The sequence below is a fragment of the Populus nigra genome, chromosome 4 (assembly GCF_951802175.1).
Source record: "Populus nigra chromosome 4, ddPopNigr1.1, whole genome shotgun sequence".
NCBI lineage: Eukaryota > Viridiplantae > Streptophyta > Magnoliopsida > Malpighiales > Salicaceae > Populus > Populus nigra.
Genome location: NC_084855.1, coordinates 21,954,281 through 21,969,201, shown reverse-complemented (window position 1 = coordinate 21,969,201; position 14,921 = coordinate 21,954,281). Strand labels below are relative to the sequence as shown.

The following is a 14,921-nucleotide window of genomic DNA, read 5'->3' as shown; positions in this document are numbered from 1 at the left end:
TTAATTAATAAGTCTAGATGGATGATTTATAGTGTAATATGAGTTCGATATACGGTACTTTTTAGAATGTTTTTTTATTTAATAATATATTAAAATAAAATTATTTTTGATATTAACATATCAAAATAATTTTAAAATATCAAAATAATATTAATTTTATAAAATAATAATAAAATTTAATTTTTTTAAAAAATATTTTTAAAATACAAAATAAACATGCTATTAACTAGCAAATAAGACCATGTATATTTTTTTCATTCAAGATTTTTTTATTGACTAATAACTACATGTTTTATATCAAAATTCATCTTAAATAATAATAATAAAAAAAAAAAAGAAATCACTTCTTTTTTTTTAACTACCGAACTTTTTTATTGTCTAAACGAGGATACAAACAAAATTCATGTTAAAAAATTAACTACATGTTTTATATCAAAATTCATCTTAAAAAATAACAATAAAAAAGAAGAAATCACTCCTTTTTTTTTTTAACTACCGAACCTGCTCCTTGATGATGGTCTAAACGAGGATACAAACAAAGCAACAATTTCATTCTTAACTTACGAGATAGTACAAAATGATGCTTGCATATTAATTTTCCTGTTGCAAAGTCCATGTAAATAGCTTATTAAGCTTCCAAAGAATGAGTTTATGTCGAGCATAATTAATACCAAACTTTTAGAAAAGGAATTAGCATCTGTACTTAGGAGAATCGATCCAACACAAAAACTTACTATGCAAGTATCGAGAAACATCTTCAAAGAACTTGTTTGGCAACGTGTTAGTGTTAGTGTTTGTGTTTTTTTAAAAACGTACAAAATGACCGTTTGGTTATAGATTACTAAACAATCAAAATATATGGGTCCCACTATATTTATGCGGCACGACCACGATTTGTTGGAAGCAGTAAAAAACTGCTTTTTTACAAGTTTCTACCTGTGAAACACACACTGTCACACACTGTTCCTGAATGAATGCACTATTCACGTGAACAAGTTCACGTGAACAGTTTTTTTTTTTTCAGTGTATTAATTTTTTTAACATTTAAAAAAAAAACTAATTTAGAGTAAATTAAATTTATGATGTGAACAATATTTTTTTCCCGAAAAACTAATATAGAATGCATTAAATTCACTCGCACTGTAATATCAATTTTATATCTGATAATATTTTATCTAATTTTATTACACGCTCACAAAATTATAAAAACTGTAGTTTTTATCAGCTGAATTTTGTATGTAATGGAATTATAAATAGTTTAATGGAATAATAAAAAATATTTTATATCAAGTATTATTTATTTCATGATATAATAGGAGTAGTTAATTCTACAATATTTAAATTTAAAACCATCATTATCAATATATATATTTTTAAAATTATTTTATAACCTCAATTTAAAAAGCATTCTTAACCAAATACATTAAACTGATTTTTCTTCAACCTCAATTTCAACCACAGTTTTAACCAAATACCTATTTTTTCAAACCAACTTCAATTAAAAGTACTTTTTATAAAATAATTTTTTTCAAACCACAACCACAGCTACAAATATCAAACACACTTAAACAAGTGTGGCTAAATAACTTACCACAAATTTCTTACAATTCGCCCCCATGCACAGATTCCCTGCTAACACTTGCCAGGTTGCTTTAGGGTTATTTTAGTTGCAGCAGTCTTGGATTGTCCAAGAAAGTTTAGAGCATTGGCATCTATTCACACATTGTTTTGATGCAATAAGTACTGTTATAGCAGTTATGATTTAAAATGTTTTTTATTTAGAAATGTATTAAAATATTTTTTTATATTTTAAAAATTATTTTTCAAATTAATATATTAAAATAATTGAATTTTTAGCAATTTTTTTTTAAAATTTGAGAAAACACAGTTAAAACCTTGTTCCTAAACAAAACATAAGTTAAAAGAGTATGTTTGAATACAATAGTTGAAAAACATATTATAATCTTTTTTTTACTTCTGATTTTATTATGGTTTTGTCCTTCAATTTCTTTTTATGGATTTCATCCTTGTATTTTAGGTTTTGTTAAGGTCTTTGTCAGTACGAAATGTCATGTGTCAAATAACTGTGCATTATACACAAGAAAATTACATGTGAAAAATTAGAAAAAATAGTCAAAACATTAAAGAAAAAGGAAGAAAACACAAATATGAAAATCAAAGAAATTAAATTAAAATTATAGGGAAAAAGTGTGTTTTTTTTTAATATTATAAATCATAATTTATTAAATAAATTAAAACAAAATTACTGCTTAAAGTGTCACCTTTTTTTCCTTTAATTAGAAAAAGGCATGGGTTTATAAAATTATAAATTAAAAATATTAAAAAAACTAAATTAGAATTGGGTAAAGTACACACCATTTATTCAATATTTTTACCAATTCAGATTTGGGATTTTTATGATGAAATTGGACAGAATGATAAGATCTCTAACATAATCTATAGTAAAAAGGCAGAATCTAAAATTAAAAAAAGAAATTTCTGCGATATGGACCTCTGTATCCTGTTGTAAACGTAAATTGTTTAGTATAGCTGCATCAATGGTATGAAATGGGAGTCTTTTGTATGAAAAATAAGCTCATCCCTGCCCAATAACATCAAGGCTTTGGAAAGGGAAAAATTGCTGAAAGAATACCTCAATGAACTGTCTGAGCCATCACGTAATAGGTGTATTTACTATCAACAAGATCAACTCAAGAACTTTTAAATTCTTGAATGTCCAAGATGAAGACTCGAAGAAAATGGCTAGCTGGAATGACAAAATACAAGGGAAAGGAGAAATTTTTATTCGGAGTTGCAGAGTCTACTGTTTTACAGGCATATATAGTTCCCAACTTCTAATTGACATATATAATATAATGCTTATGTACAGGGACTAAATTCTATTCAATAGCAAGCTCTTCAAATGGCACCAATGGCAGATCCTTCAATTTCCTTGAAATGGACATGCGTGTCTATGGGTTAGCCTGAGGGTGAGGATGCTCACACTGATTAAACATTTTCTTGATAGCTTCTTCTTTCTCATCGATGAAATCAAAAAAATGATAGATGACATGAGAACAGCGAGTGCTTGATGAAATTGAGGACGGAGAGGAAGAGCGCAACTGTCTACGTTTATAGCGCACAAATTGGCGAACCATTCGTAGCAGAAACACAACAAGGGCAATGAGAGCGAAGGCACCACATAGAATGTATAGACCCCAGAAGCTACTCAGGTTGAGTTGATTAGGCTCGTTGCCGTGTTTTTTCTCTCCATGACATCCCATCTTACAGAACCATTTCTCATAGATCTTTTGCAGCTCCCCATTCTCAGAAAGTTTCAAAATTGCTGTAGAGATATCAAGAGCAAGTGGATTTTCCCTTTGAAAAGCCTGGTATAATGTGGCAAAAACAAAAGTAAATGGCAGATTGTTCCATTACATCATCATAACTTAGAATGAAGTGTCATAAAATTTGTAAAGTTTCATAACAACGATTTGAATGCTCTAAATGCACTATGACTCAGGGGAGACAATCTCATGGTTTGAATCAAGGTCCATGACTACAATAATACAAGAGGCATTAGGCATGATGCATGTTCATTTATATGTAAATATGGATGAATGCATTTGCTTGTAGAGAAAGGTACTTACAAATCCCCATCCACCCCGGGTAAATGGTTGCCCAATGATCCCAAAATCCTTTTGGCTTGAAAGAAACAACTCTACATATGGAAGCTCATCTACAATAGCTGCCACCCCTCCGTCACCTGGCCCTCGCCGCAATGCACTTTCATACTCTTCTGGGGAGCCTAAAGGAACAAGTCTTGAACGAGCTATGTAAAGAGTCTCTGATAAATAGTTATAAGCAAATGAGCCTGTTTGGTATCCAATGGGCCAATGGCTTGCAATCAAGCTTTCAATTCCGGTGATTGGTGATGAAAGCTGCTGAATTGTAAGGATTGAAGTCAAGCTTGCAGTGTAGCTCGCTGTTATCACCATCAAAAGGAAAAGCCATACCACCATCACCAGCTTTCCAAGTGGACTTTCAGTAGTTTCTTCTGCAATTAAATGATAAGACAGACTTAAAATTAAAACTATCAGGGATCCAAGAATTGCCATCTTTCAGCGACAGATGTTCAAGTATTGCTTCCTTTACTTCCTTAAACAGGATCGCAATACAAAATTCCTTTTCAATATGCAAGGAGATGCTGCTAGACATAAACTAACACTCCCCAAAAAACTTCGTGACAATAGCCTAATTGCATTTTTACAATTACCAAATTGTTTCATGAGAGGATTTGCAATGCCAGCAACACTGTAGAAAGGAATTTGCAAAAAATCAGGAAGGTACATGTGCAAATAAGCATCCAACCCCATGGAATCCACACCAAACTAAACTTGAGGTAAAGAGGAGAATTTCAAAGCAACTTATCAATGAAATTATGTCCATATTTTCACTTGCACATCACTTTCAATCAGAATTGCAATGGTTTGTCCATTTACTACCATGTAAATAGCAAAAGAGTGAGGAAATTCTGTGATTCTACGCCGTTCAGGGTATGTTTCCAGGAAAGGGATTTAAAAAGAAACATGTTTTGATGCTCAGGGTAGCCTTATGCCATCTATCAAGTATCCTTTAATGACAGATACACTGCTTTGGAAAAATAAACCAACATGAGTTATCGAAGTCAAGTATTCCTCACTATTTGTTTTGAACAGAGTTGAGAAGCTGAACCTGCCACATGCAAAAGTTGAAAAAAGTTAAGAGCTTAGTTATTGTACATGCATTAGGTTCATCATATTGTACAACAAACTGGAAGAAGGAGAAAAAAAGAAATCATTATATAGGACAGCTAAAACTGTTATGTATTGCTAGTGTAAAGTTGTGCTGACAATACAAGTAGACGTAAGTTGAACATTAACAGAGCTTACATGAACATCGTCACAAGTTGTCTTCTAGGAGGACCCCTGAAATCATCGTTTACACGATGCTCAAGAACCCAGATAACCACTGCAATTATCACAAACGAAGCTGCTGTGACACACCACATCTCCGCTGTAAATGGTTTAAGAAATACCCAAGCACTTGATTTTGAATTGCGGATTGGAGCCACGATGACAAGACCAGTAGATGCATAAGGCTGAGAGAAATCCACTATCTTTGTTCTGTTTGTCACGATAGCAATGTCCCCAACAGCTGCATCAAACACCTGACATCAAAACATTTAAAGAATAAACAAGCTTTGCCCATCTAATTCACATAGAAGCGCATACATTTATGAATACAAGGTTCAGAATAGAGATTCCATTGCATAGATGTAACTCAAACCAAGGTTTACCAAAAGAAAAAAGAACGAGAACCATGCAATCCATTATAAACTCCATTTGTTTACAATTCAGGCAACGGATAGCGATAGCCCCATCATTCAAACACTGCCTAAGTGTGGCAAATCCAGAGATTCAGCATGCATTGCTTTCATGAATTCCCATAAACCGTGTTTTAATATTTATTTGTTGTGTTGTACTCTGCAATTGTAAAAGCCAAAACGATGTACTTACATCTGCCGCCACCATTTTTACAAGATCGTCGTATTTGGGGTTGGACCGACCATTCCCAAAAGGCTGGAACATGTAAGGTACATGATATGGGACTAGTTCCAGTGCCGTGAGGAACACATCGATGCAATATCCTTTGATTTTATGGCTTACATGTACTTCAGTAACAAAATCAGTGAAACTGGCTCTGTTTGGCACTCCAATTCGCAATGGCCTTTCATCCACAGCAATTACCCAACCACGTGGCGTTTTAGACTTTCCACCAGGCCAGGTAATATTGTGAAGCCTCTGGTCTAGGCAACAATTGCTATCTTGTTTCCCTTTCCGAGCATCTGGGGGTGAAACTGAGAAACCTGCAGCATTAGACCAGTAACCCACTGTACGAATAGACACCCCGTCGATGTTAAGGACATCATAGCCACCACTGAAAACGTTTCGGTCTTGATTAAACTGAATCTGACCACTTAGACCAGTGAAGTTTGTCTGCAATACAATGTCACGCAAATCATTTCCACCAGTGAAGACTTTGAGCTTCTCAATCTGCAATCCGGATATTTTCATATGAAGTATCTTGCTATTGGGAGAAAATGTGATGTTTTTGTGTTCATCAAGGAACCTATCAATGGCATATGCAACTAACCATACTGTATCATAAGCTTGAAGTCCATAGGTATTCAACTCAGAACTTGCTGACCCTTTTTGCTGCATTCTCTTCCACCTAGACATGAAAGCTCTCTTCTGGCTGGATTCTGGGGTATGCTGACGAAACCCAACTACCCCTTGAAGGAAACCAAGTGAAGTTTTCTTCGTCGGAGGGAACGAATCTAAGGTAGCAGAAAGCCAATCTGTTGCAAGCCATGTGTAAGTGTCGGTCATCATTTGAAGTTTTTGGGCAACGGTAAAGATTCTCAATTTGGGGTCTGGATTAACATGAACAACATAAACACGAGACCCAAGCAATTTAGATTTGCTGAGTTTGTCCATGACCTCACTTTCATCAAGTTGGTTACACAACATCAACTTGTATGAAATTTTTGCCATTTTCTTGTTAAGCTCTTCTTCCAAAGCAGCTATCCCATTCCGCCCATAATCATCGTCAACCCCAACAACGATGACCTCTTTCCACCTGAAAAAGTCAACTAAATCAGCCATTGCAGCCATCTGATAGGAGTCGCTTTGAGTAGTTCTTACGAAAAAGGGGAATTGGAGGGCAGATAGAGTTGGATCAGTGGCAGCATATGATATAAGAGGCACTTGGAGACCATTGGCAATTGAAGAAATCATATGGGCTATTCCAGAAACCTGAGGGCCTATTATGGCCACCACTTCTTTCTCAACTAGCTGAAAAGCTGACAGAAAAAGGGGAAGTTCACTCAAGATACATAAGATAGGATATTACCAGAACTATAAGCACAAAAGATCAAACAGATAAAATAAACTGCAAGAGTAAAAATGAGGAAGATTCAGAAGCAGAAAAACAAAATCCTGAGAATCCCAATCTATATTCTAGCTCTACTACTTTAAATCATGCTAGCAAACTTTTGAGATGACTGTAGATACTGAAAAAGATATCTATCAATGATAGAACAGCAAAGTTGAGAAAGAAGGTAAATAGAGAAAAACTAAGACAGAGGATTTGAAAGTTACCGTCAATACTCCCTAAAAACACACTAGAATTTACATCATCCATGAGCAAATTCAGTTTAGTCCGAATTCTGCTATCATTGTTAACATCAGACAGTGCAGCCTCCATGGCTGGCTTTGCAGCTTTACCAATAACCGAATCAAAGGTGAAAATTGCACCTATATTTACAACAGCAGGTCTTTGGCAGCACACGAAACCATTGACAATTACCCATATAGAAACGAACAGTCGGAGGATCACAAGCTCTTTCATATCTCCACTCACTTACGCGCGCGCGCGCGCGCACACGAAGACCTTCGCAGTGGGGACTCTACCTTCCCCTAAAATTTAAGCTTTCAAAAGCCTGAATTCTAATTAATGAAGAAGAGAGTAGAAAGAGTGGATTCAAGAAGCGGTGAGCTGAAAAAATGACCAAGTGGGTTATGTTTCTTGATGTATTGAAGAGATACTAGTGTAACTTACAGCAAGAGAAGCAACAAACTAGAAATATAGATGTATGAACATGCACACACAAAAAGAAAAATCTTTAAACAGTAAATGAGTTTGGTGAGGACAGGGGAGACTGGCTGGAGACTGATGGCCAATAATATCAAATGAGAAAATTCAAACAAGAAGATGAACATGAACATGTGGGAATCATGTACTCTCTAACACATCACTGGTACACGTCAAAACAAGATAAAGAAAAACGTGATGCACAGTTTTGAGAGAGAAAGAGAGCATTAATTGAGGAAGCAAAGGGAGTCCCCAGTTACCCCACCCGAGAAAGTCTGAGGTGGGAATTGGGCAATTCAAAGTAGAAAAGGCATCCATCCTAGGAAAGAGATGCAAGCATTGGCTATCCAACTTGCATGCAAATGATTCCCTTCTGTTAACTACTCGGTGGATTCCCACTCGGAGACCAAATTCATACGAGTCCATAGTTAATACCTGTAATAAAAGTGAAGTGACTTTTGTTCTTACTTTAAAAAAATCTTTTTTGAAATTTTTTTTTTCAATATTTTAAAATCATTTTAATAATATCAAAAGTAAAATTTTTAAACCTAAATTTGGTAGGATGATGATCTTAGTCAATTAGTATTTTTCTTTTAAAAGATAAAATTGATGTTTTTTTAGAAGAAATCTTAAAAATTTAAACTGAATTTTAATTTGATTTTGAGTTAACTGTCAACAGACAGATCCACCAAATACATTCAATGCCAATGTGAAAGTGTAGATATCTGCTTTTCTCGAACTGCTTTGTTAGATCGCACGTTACTGGAACTCTGCATCAATAAAAAAGGATGGATCAAATCAACAAAAATACTGTTTTTTAAAATATCTGAAAATCTCCCCAAACAGCAGTGACTTACTATAGGATTTAGTGACTTAGTCTTAGGGATTTTGATTTTTTCCGGTTGTTGCCTGTCTGTGTTGTTAACTTGTGTGAAAGACTGAAAACTGAAGAAAGATGAAGAAAGACCCGTGGTTTTGTTCTGCGTGTGAGTGTGTACTGTGTAATAGTCAATAGGCCAATACTTGCTTGACACGTGGAGATGGAGGGAACAGTGGCGCAACATTTTCTGTTTTGGTCCAGACGCGTAAAATCGGGTGTAAAATCGCGTTTTTACGTGATTTCACCCGATCTTAATGATTTTACCTGATTTTGACCTGATTTTATCAATTTCCGAGTTTTGTGCACGATTTAGCATGTTTAGCCTATATTCACTCGTAAAATCGTACGATTTTACGAGTTGGATCGTGATTTTAACAACCATGCGCGTAGCCAACAACCACTCTACCTATCAAAATCATTCAATCATAAGAGAGTGAGGATATGTGTCCTTAGATATTAAACAGGGTGGGTATCAGGCGAGCAAAGGTTTTTCTATTTCCTGTTTTCTTTATCTTTTTTGTGGTGGGATATAAAGGTAAAGGAGTTATCATTTAGTGGTATGGTTTATGATTATTAGGAGATCTAAATGAACTAGTTTGATTTGAAATTTTAGGATAAGGAGTTGGTTCTCGCTAAGAAAAGTATTAGCATCCTGAGTGCACTTTACCTCAGGTAAGTTGTATTGTATTGTCTGAATATGATTTAAAAGTGTTAATGAATTTTTAACCGGTAGTTCGTCTATAACTCCAAACAAAGATTTACACTTACAAATAAATCTAGCATTTTAAATTTATTATAGGCTTGTATGCCTAAATAAATTCTTATAGAAAGAATCCATGTAGGTGCTTTAATAGGATTCATCAATCCCAGATGGCAAAAAACGTTTTTCACAATTCATATATTATGGTGAAAAATACTTTCAATTAAAATTGGTAAATATTCAAAATAGTTCTAAGAATTTTCTGGTCAACTCCTAATATTTAAATACTAGCCTACTTGTAGATTCAACATTTATACCCGAATATTGACCATTAATTTTTATAGAAAAAAACAATTTAGGGTTATTGAAATATTGACAAAATGCTTAAGGAATTTTACAAACTTATTGTAAATTCCAAGAAAAAAAAACACAATTTTTCTAAAACAATGCTAAAAAATCATTTTCTCTCCCCTTTTTTTATAAATAAAATGCAATATTTTTTGGAAGAATTGAGCCGTATGCAACAGGCAAAAATCATTTTTATTTTTTTAAAAAAACCATGTTTAACAAAAACTTATTTTTCTCTAAAACCAAAATTATCAAAATAGGCTCAGGAGATATTTGTCAAACACACCATTAAGCTAAAAAAAACCTTTACCAAAAATATTGTTAGCAAATCAGGGTCTTAACCTTTGACTTGATTTTGACCCGAGCGGGTTGACCCAAAATTTTTGGTTCAACTATAAAACAAACCAAAACCTAAACCAGAATCCAAAACAAAATCAAACTACAAAAAACACAAAAACACAAAAACTTTTTATCAAAACAAATTAAAACCCAGAAAAAAGAAGAATATGAAGAACACAAAAGAACATCCAACATGAATCTGACAACGTAGATTTCAAATAAGACTAGATATAGACAAATCAAGGACACAAACATAGTGAAAATCATGCAAGGATCAATAATCTAGCATTCATGCACTTTGATTATCACTAAAAAACCATGATTTTATCAAAATGAGTTTCGGTATCGAAAACATGTTATTGATGCAAATAAACCTTAGATTATTGACTGATAAAGTTACCCAAAGGGTTTTGTGCAAAAAATTGGAAAAAAAAATGATTCGAATCATAGGGCCAAGACAATGTTCTTCCTAAGAACATGAAGAATATGGCCTCAAACCTATAAAATGCCCAAAAATAAAACCAGTCATTGTCAAATCTAGAAATGGCATTTTAGGCCTATAAAACATGTTTTCTTAGTTCTAACAAACCACATTACCATAACCATGCATATTTGAATCAAAAGAACCAACAAACAATATCAAATCATTAAGATTATACAAGATCTTCCAGATCCAAAAACTATCAACTTAAACAACCTACATATTCATACAATTTGGATTCAAAATTGGTTTTTCTAGACTTATTTTGGTCATGAACAAACTTAACAAATCTAGGATAAACAACATTGCTTCATCATGCATTGCTTAAGTTAAACTAAAACAACATTGTATTATATAAAAAAAATTAAATAGAAGACTTTTATTATATTTAAAACATAAAAAAAAAACTTCAGAAAACATAATTAAACTATCATAGTAACAAAATGGGCAACCACAATACTACTTGCCAAGTATTCTAATCTCATCTCCATGCTTGTAAACATAAATACAAACCAAATAAAAAAAAAACCCACTAAAATAGGTGACATAGATTCCACTTTTAGGTTAGAAAGTATACCTTCAAGCTTCTAGAGTAGCTATTACTTTCTTAGCTTTCATTGTAAAGTATTGCTTCCACAAGTTTGCTGCTCTTTCAAAATTTAAGAAATTCTTGTGCTAGACTCTTAAACATTCACATTTAGAGTTTCTTTATCAACCTTTTCTCCTTTTTTCTTTTCTCTGCTCTAATTTTTCAGGGGGTATTTATAGAGTTTTGTTAGGGTTTTTGATAGGTTAAAACAAAAGATTAGTGATTATATGAAATGGGTAAGACATCCATTAATGAATGAGTTAACCACTTTTAAGACTTTGACGGAGCAACTTCGACATCATCATTGTTAAAAACCACCTGATATTGGTATAGGGGGTGCACAACTTTTATTTAGATCTAACTTTACTCAATTTGGAGGTATGTAGCTTCACATTTATTTGTTTGAAAATGCTAACTCGATTAATCTAGAAATTTAAAAATGCAATGATGGTTGATCAAGGACAAGATGTTGTTCATTTCGTTAAAGAATATGAGATGTAAATGTTTGATGGGAGTAGCTAATCTTTGTAGAGGGGGTGTTTCTTAATTGAATGGTGGTGGTTATAACCCAGAGGTGGTACAAAATGCTACATTCATTCATTTGAAAGTGTCTATTCAATTAGCAAAAACTATCGACGAAGTAGCTAAATAGTGGTTGAATGACACGTCATCTAAGTTAAACCCTAGAAATCAGGGTTTTTAATTTGGGATCTAATAGATTTTATGTTAGTCTCTATTCTTCTAATTGCTTTTTATTGCACCTGTAATTGCCTTCCAAACTCTTAATTTCATGCAATTTCATCCTTATCAAAATCAATTATCAGTCCCAAAGTTTAGCGTCATTTTTATCTTGGTCCTCAGTTTCTGATTTGTGCACTTGGGCCCTAAATTGACAATCAAACTTTCAATTTTATTCAATTTTGCCCATGATTTGGTCAATTTTAGCTCCTGTAATCATGTGTCTTTTTCAGTTTGGTCATTGGTTTTGGATTTCTTTAATCAAGTTCCTAATTGCTCATCAAACTTTAATATCTATGCAATTAAGTCCCTGATTTGACCAAATTAGCTCTTTAAAATTACATTTCCCCCAAACTTTAATTTCTTCCAATTAAAGCTTAAATTGACTTCAAAAATCAATTTTCTTCCAATTAAGTCCTTCCAAAATTTTCATTGAATCCTTACTTATCCAAATTTGGATTTCTTTATCCCAAATAAAACTATTTTAACCAATGAGGCATTTTGTCAAACAGAATTGGGTTGCTAATTATATGTTTTGATCCTCTAATTTTTCCACTTGTCACTTTGGTCCTTCACCACCAACTTGATCAATCTTCGAAGCTTTCTTCTTATATATTCTCTTTTATTTTGAATTTCTTTTTTTATTTTTTTCTTTTCTTTTCTTGATTTTTTTTTTAGGATCAAAAGTGAGTAACAATATATGCTTTCTCTTTACAATGCTTACAAAGAAAATTCTAATCAAGGTTTTGCATAGTGAGCTTGTAAAGAAAAAAGTGTTTATTGGTCTTGCTAGGTGATCCACCCATCTTGGAATTCCAAAGATTTTTTTATAAAGAAAATGGTCTCATTATCATGGGTGATCTGCCCTTTTTAAAATTCAAAAATTGGTCTATTTTCACGGGTACTTGTCTATTTTGACATTTCAAAATTTATCTGTTTTCAAAGGCTGCTTATTTCGATATTCAAAGATTGACCTATTTTTTTAGGCGACCTCCCTTTTTTTTTAATTTCAAAAATAATTTCAGCAAGCCTTCATGCTTTCCTAAAATTGGTCAATTTTCACGGGCGACCTGTACTTTTTAAAATAAAACAGTTGGCTTATTTTTCACGGGAAACCTGCCATTTTCAAATTCCAAAAAGAATTTTCGCAAGCCTCCATGCTTCCCTGAGATTGATCTATTTTTACGGGTGACTTGCCCTTTTTCAAATTCTAAAAAGAATTTCAACAAGCCTCTATACTTTCCTGAAATTGGTCAATTTTTATGGGCGACTTACCTCTTTTCAAATTTCAAAAAGAATTTCATCAAGCATCCATGCTCCCCTGAAATTGGTCTATTTTCACGGGTGACCTGCTCATTTTGAAATTAAAAAAATTAGCTTATTTTCACTGGTGACTTACCCTTTTTAAATTTTAAATATTAAAATCTACATCGAATCCTTCTAAAATTAAAAAAAAAAAATACTCTTCAAGGGTAAACTCTTAAAACTAGCACTTTGTCTTATGACCTTAGTTGTCCACACCCTATGGATGATATGTCTTTTTCATTTATCAACTTCTATTCACCTGTGCAAATTTCATTGCCTAAAAAATTTCAAAGTTGAGTTTAAACCATATGCAATGCATGCCTTTCGAAATATAGGCCCCTCTTTTCTTCATAATCTCTTTTTCGATTACCGAGGGTTATAATTTTTAAGGTGGTCTCTCTTATTGGCTCACCCTCCTAGTTTACTCGAGCAAGTTCGTGCAAGTTACTTTCAAATCTTAATTGTCAAGCTGCCTTTGTATCATTCTCCTTTTGTGAGTATTTAGGCCATGACAAATGCTATCATATTTTTCCTAATTGGAAATGAATTAAAACTCTTTATCTTATGACAACATTGTTTTTCGTGTACTTTTAACAATTACTTTGGTTTTTTTGGGTGTTTTCCCTAATAAAGATTTCACAAGATTTACTTTGTCTTTTTGAAAACTTGAGATTTTTCAATGACATGTCAAATAACAACGTTCATGCATCTCTCATGATTTATATTACTATTTGAAGAAAGATATTTCATCTTGGTGATTGGTTTAGGAGATGGCCTATTTTGCTTTGGGTTAAAAAAAGATCAAATTCTTGTTTGAAGTCTTGTGTTTGGATTTTCTCAACATGAACAAAAACGAATACCTTTTCACTTCATCATTATTCTTATAAATGGTTCCATACATTTTAAGTATGTTTTCCCACTTACTTGATTAGAATAGACATTTCAAGGCATGTAATGAAGGCTGAGTTTCATGGCTACCAAATAAAAGGAGTTCATAGGCTCAAATGGTGTTTGAGGGTTTTTTATGGGTTTAGGATCACTTTCACTCATTTATGCCTTTTCATCATCTTTTGTTATTTTTCTACCATATGTTATGTTATCAAAGACCTTTTCTTTGAGACAATGGATTTTTCCAGGTTTTGCTTTTCACTCTAAACCTTTGATCGAACACCTAATCGATTTTTCTTTCCTAAAATTTCTTTATTTGCTCATATCAAGATACCAATGCCCTTTTTCTATTTTATTTATAAGTTCCTCAATGATTTTCCTTTATTTTGGTCATCAAAGTTGCATGAGAAGTGATTAGTACTTAAAAGTGCATTCTCACTAAGGCTTTATATCATCATATTACACTTAAAGTATCATTAAATTCCCTAACTTAAGCATGCTTTATAATAACAAGTTTTATAATATAAGATAGCTTTAATTTATGGTAAATGCTCATTTTAAATACAGGCCTATCACATAAATCAAAGGATTGATTGATGAGTTCAACTACTAAAATTGAGAAGACAAAGAGAGGGTTAAGCTTAGAAAAGAGATGCTGGTTCAGTCCAAACTGGAACACTGTTCATTCATTGGGTCATATCTGGATCTGTAGATCTTGGATTTTAACTTGGTTTATATGGCTAGAAAGCTAAGATATAGGCCTAAAACATTCATGGGAGTCCAAGACTCAATTTTGTAGTTTGGAAGTCCAATTCTTAGCAACAACGGAGAAGTCATAATCTGTCATGCAGCCTAGACAATGTTCAGTGTTCAGCCCATATCTCAAGTTCTAAAAGTTCAAATGCACAAATTCTTTTTGTTGTTAAAAAGCTAAGACAATTTCCTAGAACTTTTATGA

General features: G+C 33.0%; 1 protein-coding gene across 1 annotated transcript; it reads right to left on the bottom strand.

Annotated features, from left to right (window-relative positions):
- Nucleotides 1-2,781: 2,781 nt before the first annotated feature.
- Nucleotides 2,782-7,926, bottom strand: LOC133690518 (glutamate receptor 3.7). The gene is made up of 6 exons (XM_062110743.1): nt 7,203-7,926; nt 5,559-6,904; nt 4,932-5,209; nt 4,703-4,734; nt 3,651-4,057; nt 2,782-3,389 (listed from the first exon to the last, which is right to left on the bottom strand). The coding sequence occupies exons 1-6, from the start codon at nt 7,450-7,452 to the stop codon at nt 2,973-2,975; spliced, it is 2,730 nt and encodes a 909-aa protein (XP_061966727.1). The 5' UTR covers nt 7,453-7,926; the 3' UTR covers nt 2,782-2,972.
- Between the last annotated feature and the right edge of the window lie 6,995 nt (nt 7,927-14,921).

What these genes read in the sequence shown, in the direction of transcription:
- LOC133690518 (XM_062110743.1), bottom strand. Translation starts at nt 7,452, where the DNA reads ATGAAAGAGCTTGTGATCCTCCGACTGTTCGTTTCTATATGGGTAATT. An exon ending in TAAAAATGGTGGCGGCAGAT is followed by an intron (nt 5,210 to 5,558) that starts GTAAGTACATCG and finishes TTTTGATGTCAG; the next exon opens with GTGTTTGATGCAGCTGTTGG. An exon ending in CAACTTGTGACGATGTTCAT is followed by an intron (nt 4,735 to 4,931) that starts GTAAGCTCTGTT and finishes TGCATGTGGCAG; the next exon opens with GTTCAGCTTCTCAACTCTGT.